The sequence below is a fragment of the Toxorhynchites rutilus genome, chromosome 2, assembly GCF_029784135.1.
Source record: "Toxorhynchites rutilus septentrionalis strain SRP chromosome 2, ASM2978413v1, whole genome shotgun sequence".
Classification (NCBI taxonomy): domain Eukaryota; kingdom Metazoa; phylum Arthropoda; class Insecta; order Diptera; family Culicidae; genus Toxorhynchites; species Toxorhynchites rutilus.
This window is the reverse complement of record NC_073745.1, coordinates 292757865-292772357: the sequence shown is the minus strand read 5'-3', so window position 1 is coordinate 292772357 and position 14493 is coordinate 292757865. Positions and strand designations below refer to the sequence as shown.

The 14493-nt window shown below is 41.3% G+C and overlaps 2 protein-coding genes across 2 annotated transcripts; both read right to left on the bottom strand.

Moving 5' to 3' along the window:
* Window positions 1–222: 222 nt before the first annotated feature.
* On the bottom strand, window positions 223–4511 carry LOC129766965 (uncharacterized). Its single transcript, XM_055767562.1, has 2 exons — window positions 1376–4511; window positions 223–1334 (listed from the first exon to the last, which is right to left on the bottom strand). Exons 1-2 carry the CDS (start codon window positions 4509–4511, stop codon window positions 223–225), a joined length of 4248 nt encoding a protein of 1415 aa, XP_055623537.1.
* An 11-nt stretch (window positions 4512–4522) lies between these two features.
* Window positions 4523–5611, bottom strand: LOC129766964 (uncharacterized). Its single transcript, XM_055767561.1, has one exon. It carries the CDS (start codon window positions 5609–5611, stop codon window positions 4523–4525), a length of 1089 nt encoding a protein of 362 aa, XP_055623536.1.
* Between the last annotated feature and the right edge of the window lie 8882 nt (window positions 5612–14493).

Here is a 14493-nt window from a genome sequence, read left to right as displayed (position 1 = left end):
TGTACAAATTGATCTGGAACACTGCTTATGCGAAGTCAATGCTTGGCTGGGTACGTGGTGATTAAGAGACGGAGGGAACACTGGTGAACGAGCATTGATCTAGCAGATCAACACTGGCGATGAACGCCGAGTTTGAAGTGTTTATCTCTAACAAACCTAAATTGTATTTCTTCTCATATCGTTGGAGAACGCTGGACTGGGTATAGATTCGTTTCTGGATCATTAATTTTGCTGCGTCGATACATCATGGTTATCCTGGATCGGAAGAACACATATCTTCGATATCGCTCTCTTATATTCGCCATCTTTTGTTCGTACTGTAACAACCCGAATGTTGCCATCGGGTCCTTGGTGAGTATTCACCACGCGTCCAAGGCTCCACTTTAATGGTGGAAGTTTGTCCTCTTTCATCAGGACCATGGTACCCGTCGATATATTGTTGCGTTGACGGGTCCATTTGGTGCGATTGTGGAGATCAGAAAGGTATTGCACCGACCATTTTTTCCACAATTGCTGCACAAATGATTGCGCCCGTTGCCACATAGAGAGTCTGTTCTCTGGTATTTCTTGGAGACACGGTTCCGGTATAGCTGACAGAGGTCTCTGGACAAGGAAATGTCCCGGGGTTAGCGCTTCATAATCGTTGGGATCATTACTAATTGGAGTCAACGGACGGGAATTTAGCACGGATTCTATCTGAACCACAACTGTCTGCATTTCATCATGCTGTAAAACTCGAACACCGATGGATCTTTTGAAATGCGTTTTGAAAGACTTCACCGCTGCTTCCCAAAGTCCTCCGAAGTTAGGTGATCGAGGAGGAATAAACCGGAAGTCTATGCCATCTTGAGCTGCTTCACGAACCGCTGATTCCTGGAACTGTTGATTCAAAAAAAGCTGACGTAGTACGTCCAACTCTCGTCTGGCCCCCACGAAATTGAGGGCGTTATCACACATTACTACAGCAGGTTTTCCTCTACGGGCTATAAATCGCTTGAAGGCTGCAAGGAAGGCTTCACTGGTCAAATCTCCTGCGAGCTCCAAATGCACCGCCTTCGTCACCAGGCAAACAAAAATAGCGATGAAGGATTTCCTTGGAACAGCGCGACGTCCAGGATAAACAACAGGGAACGGTCCACAATAGTCGACCCCAACCTTCAAGAATGGAGGAGCCGGAGACACACGTTCAGATGGTAGATCCGCCATTAATTGATCCAGAACCTTCGGTCTGGTGCGGAAACAGGATACGCACTCGTGAAGTACTGTGTTTGCTAGTCGTCTAATACGGGTAGGCCAGTATTTTTCACGTACGGTGGAAACCAATAGCTGCAGCCCTGCGTGAAAAAGTTTTCGGTGGTATTGTACCATTATCAACTTAGTGAGTGATGTCGATGACTGAGAATAATGGGATGTTTTCTATCTGAGGAAATCGCCGCGTTCATTAACCGGCCGCCAACACGAAGAACATCATCGATAAGTATTGGGTTCAACGTAGCAATCGATGAACTGGCTGATATTTGATGACCCTTTCGCAAAGCGGAAATCTCAGCTGCCAATGACTCGCTCTGGGAGAGCCGAATCAGTATAATCATAGCATGTTCGTGCTCAGCGTGTGTGAGGAATCCTGTGAGTTTGGGTTGGTTTCCGTTAGGCTGACAATTATGTCTGAATCGATTTATTAATGCAACTACACGGGTCAGTTCAAATAACGATGAACGCAACGAGAATATTTCGTTAGGCTGCTCGATTATCGTGGGTAACGCTATGATTGATTTCTCTTCCAGAAGTGAGGAATCAATTGTTTCTCTTGGTTTGTTGGATGGCCATAAACTCTTCTCCTGGCACAGCCAGAGAGGCCCCTTGAACCACAAACGCTGATACTGAAGTTGGATGGGAGACATTCCTCGGGAAATTATGTCTGCTGGGTTCTCTACACCTGCAATGTGTTTCCAGTGACTACCTTTCGTGATGTGCTGGATCTCGGACACACGATTTGCTATGAACATTTGCCATCGTGATGGTAAAGAAGACAACCAACATAATACGATGGTCGAATCTGTCCAAAACGTTGCGGTTTGCTGTAGGTTTGTGCTGGAGATGACTTTTTCGTATAGGTGACTCAGGAGAAGTGCTGAGGATAACTCTAAACGGGGAATGGTCTGCTTCCTTTTCTTTCGTTTGAGGTCTTCCAAGGGAGCGACCTTGGACTTTGCGGTAATAAGATTTACTTCCACGGAACCATCACTAGACGTGCAACGAAGGTAAATACAGGCTCCATAAGCCTTATCGGATGCATCGCAGAATCCGTGTATCTCGACGAACTCCAAGTTTTTCGAAAATTGCACCCATCGGGGTACTGATAATGATGAGAGTGCTCGCAGGTTTCGTCGATAATCCATCCAGAACGATTGCATATCGTCTGGAAGCGGATCATCCCAATCACATTTCCGTTTCCAGATCTCTTGTAGAAATATTTTCGCTAAGACTACCACAGGACCCACTAGTCCTAACGGGTCAAACAGGCGCGCAGCGTCAGCGAGAACTATACGTTTGGTAAAGACGGTTTCGCTGTTCCATTTGGGAGATGTGAACAGGAATTTATCTGACCTAGGTTCCCATAATAGACCTAAGGTTTTAACGGGAGAGTTGGAAGAATCCAGCTCAAACGTGGCACGGTCATCTACCAAGTCTGCGGGTAGATCCTCAAGTAACGTTCGACAATTCGAGTTCCACTTTCGTAGAATGAATCCACCAGACGCCATCAGTTCTTGCATTTCGCGAATCAACTGTTTTCCTTCTTCAAGGTTTTCGGTTCCTGTCAACTGATCATCCATGTAAAAATCTTTCTCTAAAACTTTCGCTGCATGGGGATATGTAGATCTTCCGGTTTGTGCTAATCGTTTCAGACACTTGGTGGCTAAATAGGGAGCTGCCGCAGTGCCATACGTGACGGTGGATAATTCATATGTAAGAATAGGTGCGTCGGAGGAATCTCTCCAAAGTATGCGTTGCAGACGTTGATCAGTGCATTGCATCTGTATCATACGATACATTTTTTCTATGTCCGCAACTATTGCTATTTTATGGAAACGGAAACGAATTACAATAGACAATAGATCGTCTTGTACGACCGGTCCAACCATCAGTGCGTCGTTCAATGAAACCCCAGTTGTCGTTTTGCATGAAGCGTCAAACACAACACGAAGCTTGGTCGTTGTGCTATCGGGTTTCAGAACCGCGTGGTGAGGGAGGTAGTAGACAGGAGCTTCATCGTTGGGTTCGTTAACTTGTCGCATATGTCCGCGCCTCATAAATTCTCGGTACGCGGATTGCAATCCAGGGTTTGACTGGAAACGTCTCTCCATTCCAGTTAACCGTTTCATCGCTGTATTACGTGACTCTCCTAATTGCTTGATGACGAATTCCTTTTTCGGTAAGCTCACTACGAATCTACCGGATTTATCCCGAGTAGTTGTTTGGTCAAAAAGGTTTTCACATACTGTTTCTTCTACTGATTGTATGCTATTGGAACGACAGGTCTCCACCTCCCAAAACTTCGTTAATTGATTGTGTACATCTGCAAGTGTACACGTGTAGGCTACGGTTGACTGCTGAATCCTTTCTTCAACGGGAACCGACCCGGAAACTATCCAGCCGAAGACAGAGTTTTGTAATACTGGACTGTCGTCGGCAAGTCTCATACGACCCTCCTCGAGAAGATCGTAGTAGTGTTCAGCTCCAATGATAATATCCACACGACCGGGTTCAAAAAATGTAGGATCAGCCAACACAATATCTTCAGGAAACCTCCAATGGCTGACATTAATCTTCGAGGTTGGTAGTGAAACAGTAAGCTCCGGAAGCACGAAGAACTTCATCTCAGAATTGTACGTCGAAATCTGATCGGATCGTGACGCTATGGTTGCAACAGCTATTTTTCGTGACACTGCCTTGGATCCTCCAATACCTTGAACCGTTAGATACTTCGGCTTCTGTATGAAACTCAACTTCTGACAGAATTGTACGGTCATAAAACAAAACTGTGAGCACGAATCTAGCAGAGCTCTAGCTAGTTGAGTATTTCCGAAACGGTCTACTACTCGAACGATGGCGGTTGACAGAAGAACTTCTTTAGAATGGGTTTTAGTACTGACAGGAAGCGTGACAGTATTTCTACACGTGCATGACTGGTTTGTGGTGGTAGGTGATTGGCTGATGTTGGAGTGTATAACTGGGAGTGAGTTTGTGCGTGTTTGTGTCGTCTGAGTGTGTATCGGTTGGTTGAGGTTCGATCGAGGTGTTTGTAACTGCTGTTGATTGGTGGTTTGACTTCTTGATTGCGCGACAGAGGAATTGACCGGGTATGAGTTTGTGTGCAACAGCGAGTGGTGCTTCTGTCGACAGTGGTGACAGGATCCCTTGTTACAGACACGAGCTTGATGACCAGGTGACAGACAGTTGAGACACAGCGCGTGTCGACGGGATATTTCCACTCGTTCGGAAGTCTTCATTTTTAAAAACTTCATACAACGGAAGGCACGGACGCTTCTCCACAGAAAAAACATTTATTAAAAGTGTGAGTGGTCATATGACTGATACATATCTTGGATCGCTTATCTTCCATCGGTACTGGCTTGTTACCAGCAACCGATTGTAAAACCGAACAATGGTTTCGAAGAAACTGGATTAGTTTCTCATAGCTAGGCACGTCCTTGGAGTTATGGTGAGACTCCCAATGTCGGAGAGTTGTCCCATCTAGTCGCGTACACATCATATGAACCAACAATGTGCTCCAGTTAGCTGTTGGTTCCCCCACTTTGTCCAACATCATGAGATTCATCTCGAAATCGCTGATTAGCCGATTCAGTGAATCGTAACTTTCTTTCTTCATACTCTCCACAGCGAACAAGGCATCTAGATAAGCTTTTACAATCAATTTACGATTCTCATAAAGGTTTTGTAACAACGTCCACGCCACCTCATAATTAACTGCTGATAACTCCACAGAGTCAATTGCCTTTAACGCCTCTCCTATCAGTGAGGATCGCAAATACGTAAACTTGTCCATGGGCATCAACTGGTTATTTCGATGAATCAGGTTCTGAAAATTGTCACGGAATATCATCCATTCTTTCAGTTGCCCACTGAAAGTTGGTAGGCGGATGTCTGGGAGTTTCATACGAGATAGTCCTACCGATGTCTCACCAAATTCTGTGGTTGATGATCTTACAGTTGGTTCTGACCGACGCTCATGTTGCTTCAGGGACATAATTTCACCCTTCAAAGTGCAGAAAATTTCTTCCATCTCGGACAGTACCTTCCAATTTTCTTCTTCTCTGGCTAAGTTCAAACCGGTTACGCGTTCTGCCCATTCTTTTTCCGTCTCCTTAGGCTCGGGTGGTGTTTGCTCACTTTCTTCTTCTGCGAGTAACTCGATCCTTTGACGTACGATCTGGAACTCCTTAAAAGTTTCCTCGAGCCGCTGTAGTCGAACGTCCAATTGGCAATTATGTTGATCTGCGTCGAAGTTATGTAGGAAATTTCGTACCGTGTCGAACTTCTTGCGTAAAAACCGTTCCTGCTTCAGCAAATCTCGTAAATTATGATCCATGTTCACTGAATTTCACCACTGTTCACTATCACACTACCCCAGTATAAGCTGTGCACACTCTTTGATCTCAATCTACTCTACGTCCTGCGCGACTTGTAATGTATAATATGTAATTGACTGACGACCGTTTACTGTATAACGAGAACCAATCGAACAGACAGTTAGAGGAAGAAATATTCAGAATATTGGTGAACCAACCCGACAAACCACAATCTCAGGGGAAACGTGTATTTAATCAATAAAACTCCCAGTTTTGTAAGCCAATTTCATTTATTCGTTTTTCGTCATGCAATGGCGGCCTTTCATGCACCAAGCCACCACAAACCTTTTGTTAACATGCAGTACTTATCACTCTATATGTCCTTCCGCAGATACGATCCGATGGTTCCCAGCAGTTTCTGTCGCCACTTAAGCTCCGCTATCCTTTCCGCAGGTTCGACAATTCGTAGTATCTTCCTCCGCAAACCACTTTTTCTGTGTGGAATAATTCCACGACAAGCCAACAATGGCACACCGAAAGTTCACTCAACTTCAATCGCACAACTTGGCTCACTTTCTTGGCCTTTATTCGTCCCCGAAATCCGGTTCGAAGGACCAAATGTTCAAACAGGATTTGTTATTTCACTGGATTTCGGGTGGCGGGATAATAAAATAGCCAAAGATAAACTGGTAAACGATATATTCAAATAAACGGTTGAACTCTTCTAAGCGCGCGCACGAACTATACACTCCTATGGGTATGATCTAACTGGCCTATTGTTTCAGCTAATCTATTGGTACAGAGACCACTAACGGAAGCTGAGCTTAGTTGAGGAGGTAGTAGTTCCGCGCATAGGGTGACCGACTTTTTGATTATAATTCAAACAGACTGTATAAAGATAAGAGAGTTAGATTTTTTATTTTACCTGAAATATTGGTCACTTCGTTTTTCACAACATAAAAATGAGCTCTATCCCATGTAACAACTTTTACGAAGACAGTTTTTGTCTAGAGCACAAAGTTATTTAGCTTTCAATGGAAATGTTGCCTTAAATTCGTTCCCTGGACCATTTTGCATTGTGCAATGGTCAATTGGATAAGTGTTACCTGATAAATGATCATCAAAACAGTCTACTGACAAATATCGGATACTCGGATACTTTTTGAATGATACAATACAAACATTTTCTTCTATCATAATCGCAGATATTCCTACATTATTTTGCTTACTTCGTACAATGTAATTAAAAAAAAAGCTTGACTAAAACAACTACGATCGATCGTCAGTTCGAAACTCAGGGCCCTCATTGACCATCTTTGTGTTGTTACAGAATAACTACGTCCACGCAACAATCATCAGCGATGGAGATCGATCCACGGTCGAAATATGATCGATTCATCCATACAACTGCTCTGCTCTGCAAGACACATCGGGCTGCTGTACTATAAATAACTCAACAATGATCAATCAACTGTCTCCGCTGTCCGGTCTAACTGGATAATGGAAGAACAGATAGAAAACTCTTACGCCTAAATGGCTGCTACTGTGTAAATGTGTGTACCATATGGAATGGTATACAAGGGAATACTCTAACGCCGAAAAATGGCAACTGTGTAATGTGCTAATTATAGATATGATAAATATGTGACATGTACACGATTAAAATTCGGCTCTGTTACAGCTAAAATGCCAATGAGCCTGAAATAAATAAATGGGACAAAAAAAACAACTGACCCAATTATGTATGGTGTGTATAGTTAGGGTTACCATCTGTCCTGATTTGTTTTCCACAACCTAGCCTTTCTCCTGATTTTCATGAGAAATTCTATTTTGTTGCAGAATTATAATTATTTTCAGTGTATTATGTTTTTGGGTTATTAAAGACCAAGTTCATTTTTTGTTTTGAATGTTGTGACTTGTATTTCGGTACTATTGCACTTGATATTTGATGACTCTGACACCGCTAAATAAAATCTATGTGCTCGTAAAAAGACAAGCCATCATCTCTGGAGTATTTTATTTATATTATATCTCAAACAATCACACAGGTTTGGTCATAATCGTAACTGTGACAGGTGCCCTGATTTTTAACTCCGACCAGATGGTATCCTTATGTATAGTATTCATCATTTCATTGAATCGGTCGATTTTTCTTTCTTTTCTTGCAGATTCGACAAAATAATCACTTATCATGGTAGTAGAGAAAATATACATTGCTTCGAGGTATTATTTACATAATGAACTATTCCAAAGTTTTACCACATTTCGAGATAACCAATGTCGCAAAACCGCCACACACACACACGCTCCGGAGCAAGCAAGCAAGTTAGCGGGAAAGTCTAGCCAGCTGGAGGAAATAAAACTTGTTTGCAAACATTGAGCCAGTTTTCCACTTACACAACAAATATCTAGCAAACACGTCGCCACCCGATGGCATAAAGTCCGCGGTGAAATGTTGACGTTACCAACTTTTACAATCTGTTCGCTCTCTCTAGGAATCGACTCGGTACACACTCCAACCCACAAAGATAAACGGAAAAGTAAACAAACGACAAACAGCGCGCGGTGCAGTACGCCAATCGTGAAGAACCAACACCGCCACCCAATTACTACATAGGTATGCAGGTGGCGACAGCGAGGTAGAAAGATGAAAAACGGCCTTCACGAATTACCAATTGAAATTGAACCGACCACCGTTTGCCGATACCGATTGCGGTAGTTAATTTTCAGTGTCTCAAGTGCACATTGAGATAATGTGGTAAACGTTTGCCAACGGCTGCACATTCTGTGGCCACAGCTAATGTTGATTTTTGAGATCTCGATGGCTGCAGAGGCTCACCCCGAAAGTTCATCTTTTCGTGGGGAAGATATTCGTGGCTGTGACTGTTGTTGATTTAAACCAAGCGCTTTGTGACACAATCGAGTAATACTGATTTGCTGCTCATTTACATGTTCGGAAATTACAGAGAAGAATTTCATATAACAGGTTCAGACATTAAAACGCACGCGAGACCCACTACTGACTGACGCGTGTACTTAAATGTTATCGTTCAACTAGATTTTCCCCACCATTGCTCATCGACCGAGTGGCGAGCGCCGGTTTCAACGGTGGATGTGAATGTGACAAATTTCTCACTATTGAAACACCCATACTTCGCAACTGACATATCGTTCGTCTCAGTTCTGGTGAGTGGAAAATTAATATATGATTGGATTGTGGTTCAACGCGATGCAAATTAAACAAACGCAGTGTCGCGGAAAATTTATATTCAGGAATAAGCGACGAACTCAACGCTGAACTGCGGTTCTGCAACGAGAGTGCGGTTCTGCGATCACTTCCTAAGCACTTTATTGACAATCAAGGGTGGATACATCGATATTGGGTGGGTGAACGGACTGGCGGACTGCTCTGGAAACGATATACCCTCAACGGAGCTCGTGTTAAAAAAAATAACAATTTGTTATGGGTATTCCGAAAAGTATTCAGAATTGGCAGCAGGAGTTGTATTCAAATAAACCGTATCCATTTGAATTTTCAAAACCGAATTAATTTATATTGGTATCAAACCCTGTACTAAGCGGTTACAATTCAGGGTAATACAACGAGGAGTCGTACTCGAGCGATATTGACAAACAAGGTAACTGAATAACAACGAATGTATTCAGAAAATCCTCAGAATAAACTTCTTCAGACTTTTCCAAACATTGCGCTGTTTTGAAGCAAGACTCGTCAGGGAAAAGCTATGGGTTATCTCAAAACTTCTTGCGGCGATTTCCCAGCAATGGCTGGCAGAATGCATGACAAAACTGATCACATATCATAATCTCCTCTTGTCTTGTCCGAATGGGAGCGCGTAGCAGTCACGTTTACCACAACATTACCGACACCGGCAACTGTTTACTCTTGCTGGCTCACTGCATAATAGTTCACTTCCTAGAACGTACAAATCCAACCATTTATTACAAAAGAACTCGTTGATTGGGCGAAAAATTACCATTTGTCTTTTATTATCAATGTTTCCAATAACCAAATTCGCTGGGGTCCTCTTCTCGATGTTTTGTTGCCAAATGAATTAACGTCCGTTTGTTCGTTGGTTGGCAGTAGCGAAATCGTCCCATTTCTCAAACAAATCATTACTAATTCACTGGGCTCCTTTTTTTCTTGTTTCCATCGGATACAATGTGATTTGAGATGGTTATCTATACTGTTATCCAGCATTCTAGCCACACTTTCTACCGTTTAACATTAATAATTTTCTAGATTATGGGATCGTCGTGAATCTTAGGAATTTGACGAGGTTATAGTTCGATTGCTGTAGAGCCCTAGGGGTCTAACACAAGTTAACATGCATCGTTTTTTGTTGCCAATTTAAAGGTAATTTCATAATGGCTCTCATAGAAGTTTTGGTTCTTATTGGCGAAAACTATAGTGATCGTTTTCACAATCGTCTCTTGATTCCAAATTCTTATCACTCAGGAAATGTTGCAGTGCAAGAAAAAAAGTGGTAATCACTTGATTCCAGGTTCGGACTAGATTTTATTACCCAACCAACCTCCCGGAGTTTCTGGTGAGTCATTATAGACATGTGGGGCCTCATGTTGTCCTGATGGAACAAAACACTTCTACTGCTGGCCAATTTTGGCCGTTTCTGGCCAATCGCTAGCTTCAAACAGTCCAGTTGTTGATAGTAGAGATCTAAGTTTAATGTTTGGCCATACGAAAGTAACTCATAAACAATGATTCTCTTTAAGTCCCGCCAAATACACACTAAAACCTTCCTGGCCATCAGTCCTGGTTTGGCCACCGTTTGAGCTGCTTCACCATACTTTGACCACGATCGTTTTCGAACAATACTGACCCATTTTTCATCCCCAGTCACTATCCGTTTAAGAAATGTTTAAACTGTTTAAACTGTTTTATGGTCGATCTTTAGCTCCTGGGCGATGCTACGGTCAATTTTGATTTTTTCGGTGATTTTATCGACAATTTCGACGACATGCATGCCTGTACGACATCAAAAATGCCTGAATATAATCGACAAAAACTGCACGTAATTAGCTGTTACAGTATCGGTACCATAAACACCATTTACAATATCTCCGGCTTGGCTTTCATTTTAACCTTTATCAAAGAAAAGCTGAGTGTACAAGTCTTTCAGGCACGTTTTGACTTGTGCTATATTTGACACATATACTCGATTTAATAGGAGGCTGTCATGATCAAATTCAAGTTGAAACATGCTCTTTATTTTTTACTGTATAACAAGCTTGCACTTAGGTACCAAAATTTGAGAATCTGAAGATTTTAACTTACACACCGGTACAGAAATGAAATACGTAATCCTATATCAAAATCCATGCCAAAGCAAGATTAGTACTGTACAGTTTTCTGTGTGTATATTGTGAGAACGCCTTGTGAAGGTTCTTCTGAGCTTGAATTATAATACATTCAAGAGATAACAAAATATTCACCGAATTTAATGTCTATTTGCTTTGCTGAATTTCGTTGAGAGAAAGATATCATTTATGAGGCCATGGCATCTATATTGTCACCCACAAAAATATTTTTTTCGCCGCAATTCGAATATTATTTCAATATTTTGCTTACCCAAAGACTTCTAAAGGTATCTGGCAATACTCCATTTTTTGAGGTTGATAAAAATTTACGATATTAATTTGCGAGTCATTTTTATGCAGAAACCCCGCGATTTTAGAGTATCGGCAGAAAATTCTGTTTAAATTCGTTGAAAATGCAACAAGTTGAAAAGTTTTTCGCTGTAATAGTTTTTTTTTCAATTTTAATGCAGTTTTTCAATAAATGGTGTATTTGGTGGGAAAATAAAAATTTCGCTGCATTAGAAATTTTGTTTTAATGTTTGCTTAACCAAAGGCGCAATAAGGTGAGCGTACAAGGCAGCGACAGTGTTTTTGGGTTTAACGGGCAGTGGCAACTATACTGCCATCATTTTTTCAACTGTTTCAATAGTTTATTTTTTATCAAAGTTAAAAATGTGTTCTTCTTCATGTTCTCTGAAGTTTGAGTCGATTCCTTGCCTAGTTTCCACGGCCTTATGAAGGGCTAATGAACAGAAAAGTTTTCAATTGTTCAATATTTCGTATGATTGAAGAAGTTTGGCTATAGGGGTCTAAGGTATCACTTTATTCTGGAAAAGGGGTCTCTTGCTCAAAATAGTTTGAGAATCCCTGCTGTAGAGTACGTCTATTTTTGTAGACTCAAGGTTATCACAGCTTCTTTCGCTGGCATGGATTTAGTCTCGACATATTGTCATTATGCCGAATCATCGTGTTTTAATAATTACCTTATACGTGATAATGTTCAAATTATCGTACAAATGAGGTTTCCGTTTTACTTGTGCATACAATGAAAATCTTGAACTTCCTCAACAAAAAAAAAAAAAAATTAGTCATATTCAACGAAGTGAGCGTATTTACCGTCGATCCTGTATCAAATTTCAGAATCGATCGCTATATTAGTATCTGACCATGCGTCCTGCTGGCGTTACGAAGTTTGGATTGGCGGCTTCCGACGGCGAAAAAGAACCCGGTGTTCATCTCAGAAGGCAACAAAGTGAACACGGAGTTTCAGTTTCGAATCAAACTTCGCTGACATACGTCTTATTCCCAAAAAATCCGAAAAAAACTACTTCTCAAACAATCTTTTTCTAGTGTTTGAATATTTCCAAATGCTTTTTATGTCCTAGTGTCTTCCGAACGAGATCAACTCCAAGTATTTTAAAGTACTTCATCCCATTCTTTACACAATATTGCCTGCCAATTTCTTTGGTCCATTATTTTAATTAGCAGCAAATCTCCGAGCACACCAAACGTTCACTTCGAGGGTATACATAGCCTTGGGAGATTTTCGAGGATCAAAGAAATAAAAAAATTGAGCTCTTTGAGGCACCCCTAAATCATACATGATTGGTTCTTCAAATTAGATGATGAAATTTTTTCCATACATCCAAGGCCACCTAATGCATTTTGTTGTTTTGGTACATTTTGCGATGAAGTGTGTTTTATATCGTTATATCGTTAGTTGAATGTCTGCCATTTTACAATATGGATCGTTTTAGCATCGCACAACGTGTTAATTTTGTTAAATTATACTATAAAAATGATGGAAAACCGGCAAATGTTTTTCGAGCCTTACGGACGGATTTTGGTCGTCATGGACGGCCTACAGAGCACACAATCGCTAATGTAGTGCGTAAACTCGAACAAACTGGATCCGTAGCGGATATTGTGAGACCTGTGCATCATCGTAATGTGCGTTCGGCCGAAAATATTGCTGCTGTTGCTGCCAGTGTGGAGGATGACCCGAATGTTTCGATTCCACGGCGTGCTCAGCAATTGGGCTTGTCAAACACATCATTGTGGCGAATTTTGCATTTGGACTTGCACCTACATCCATATAAAGTCCAACTGATACAAAAATTAGAGCGTGGTGACCATGGAATGCGTCGGGCATACGTCGATTGGGTGAACGAACAACAGCAGCAAAATGCTCGGTGGCTATGTGAACACCCAAATTTTCCGTATATGGGGCTCAGAAAATCCACACTTGATTGTTGAGAGGCCATTGCATCCGCCAAAAGCCATTGGTCTGGTGGAGTCATCGGGCCGTATTTCTTTGAAAATGAGGACGGCGAGACGGTAACTGTGAATGATAAGCGCTATGGCCGCATGTTAACCTATTTTTTTCCACAAATTGAAAATATAGATACGGATGACATGTGGTTTCAGCAAGACGGCGCCACGTGCCACACAACACGACCGAACATGGCCATATTGCAAACGAAATTTGAGGGACGCATAATTTCGCGTTTTGGTGATGCCAATTGGCCGTCCAGATCATGCGATTTGAACCCGCTAGACTTTTTTGTTGTGGGGTTATGCGAAAGACCGTGTCTATGCCAACTCTCTTGAACATGTGAAAGACAACATTCGTGAAGTTATGACCGAGATACCGCCCCATATGTGCCGAAAAGTCATCGAAAATTACCTGTTCCGGATCAAGGTGCGCGAGGAAGCCCTAGGTGGACATTTGAATGATGTTTTATTTCACACATAATGGCATAAACCAAACTTTGAAATAAAAGTCTCATCGAAATTAGTGTGAAATTCTAAGTGTGTTTTATTTCAATTTACTTTCGGAATTTAAAGTTGGAAAACCCTGTATAAGAATTTCTCGAGTTTTGTTTGTAGTTAGACAAAAACCTATTTTGAATTGTACTTCTGAGGTAACTTGTAACAAAAATAAATGCTTTATCATTACCAGCGGAAGAAGCATAATTACCAGAGTGGGTTGGCACCATCCAGGGGGTTGGAGGGGAGTCCTGTGTGATGTTTTATGGGTAGAGATGAGTGGGTGTTATGGTTGAACATACCACGTGAAAATTTTTGCGAGGGAGGAGACTGACAATATGAGTTATCTGAAAATGTCCAACATTTGAAACAGAATTCTTTTCTATTAACAAACTAGCTGACCCGGCGAACTTCGTCCCACCCACAATGGATAATACATAATCTATACTCGTGGTTTATAATTTATTTTTTTACATATACACCTGATGCCAACTAAGACGCATCAATCCTGATTCTGACTGTTTTAATACGTTGTTCCGTTCTTGAGTTAAATCGTGAGAAACGGACACCAAATCATTCTTATTAATATAGATCAAGTTTATAAATACATAGTTACCTTCACTTGATTTATTTGAAATTGATTAAAAAAAAAATATTTATTTGAAATTCATTGTGACAACATAAACATAAACGAAACATAACCGTTATTGAATTGAATGCATTGTGAAAATAAAAACATTTTTCATTTGAAATTCATTTTGAATTATTTTCAAGCAATTGTTTATTCTCTTCCTTA

Coding starts and splice junctions, on each gene's coding strand:
- LOC129766964 (XM_055767561.1), bottom strand. CDS start 5,611: ATGGATCATAATTTACGAGATTTGCTGAAGCAGGAACGGTTTTTACGC.
- LOC129766965 (XM_055767562.1), bottom strand. CDS start 4,511: ATGAAGACTTCCGAACGAGTGGAAATATCCCGTCGACACGCGCTGTGT. Junction 1,335..1,375: donor TCATCGACATCACTCACTAA/GTTGATAATGGT, acceptor TTTTTCACGCAG/GGCTGCAGCTATTGGTTTCC.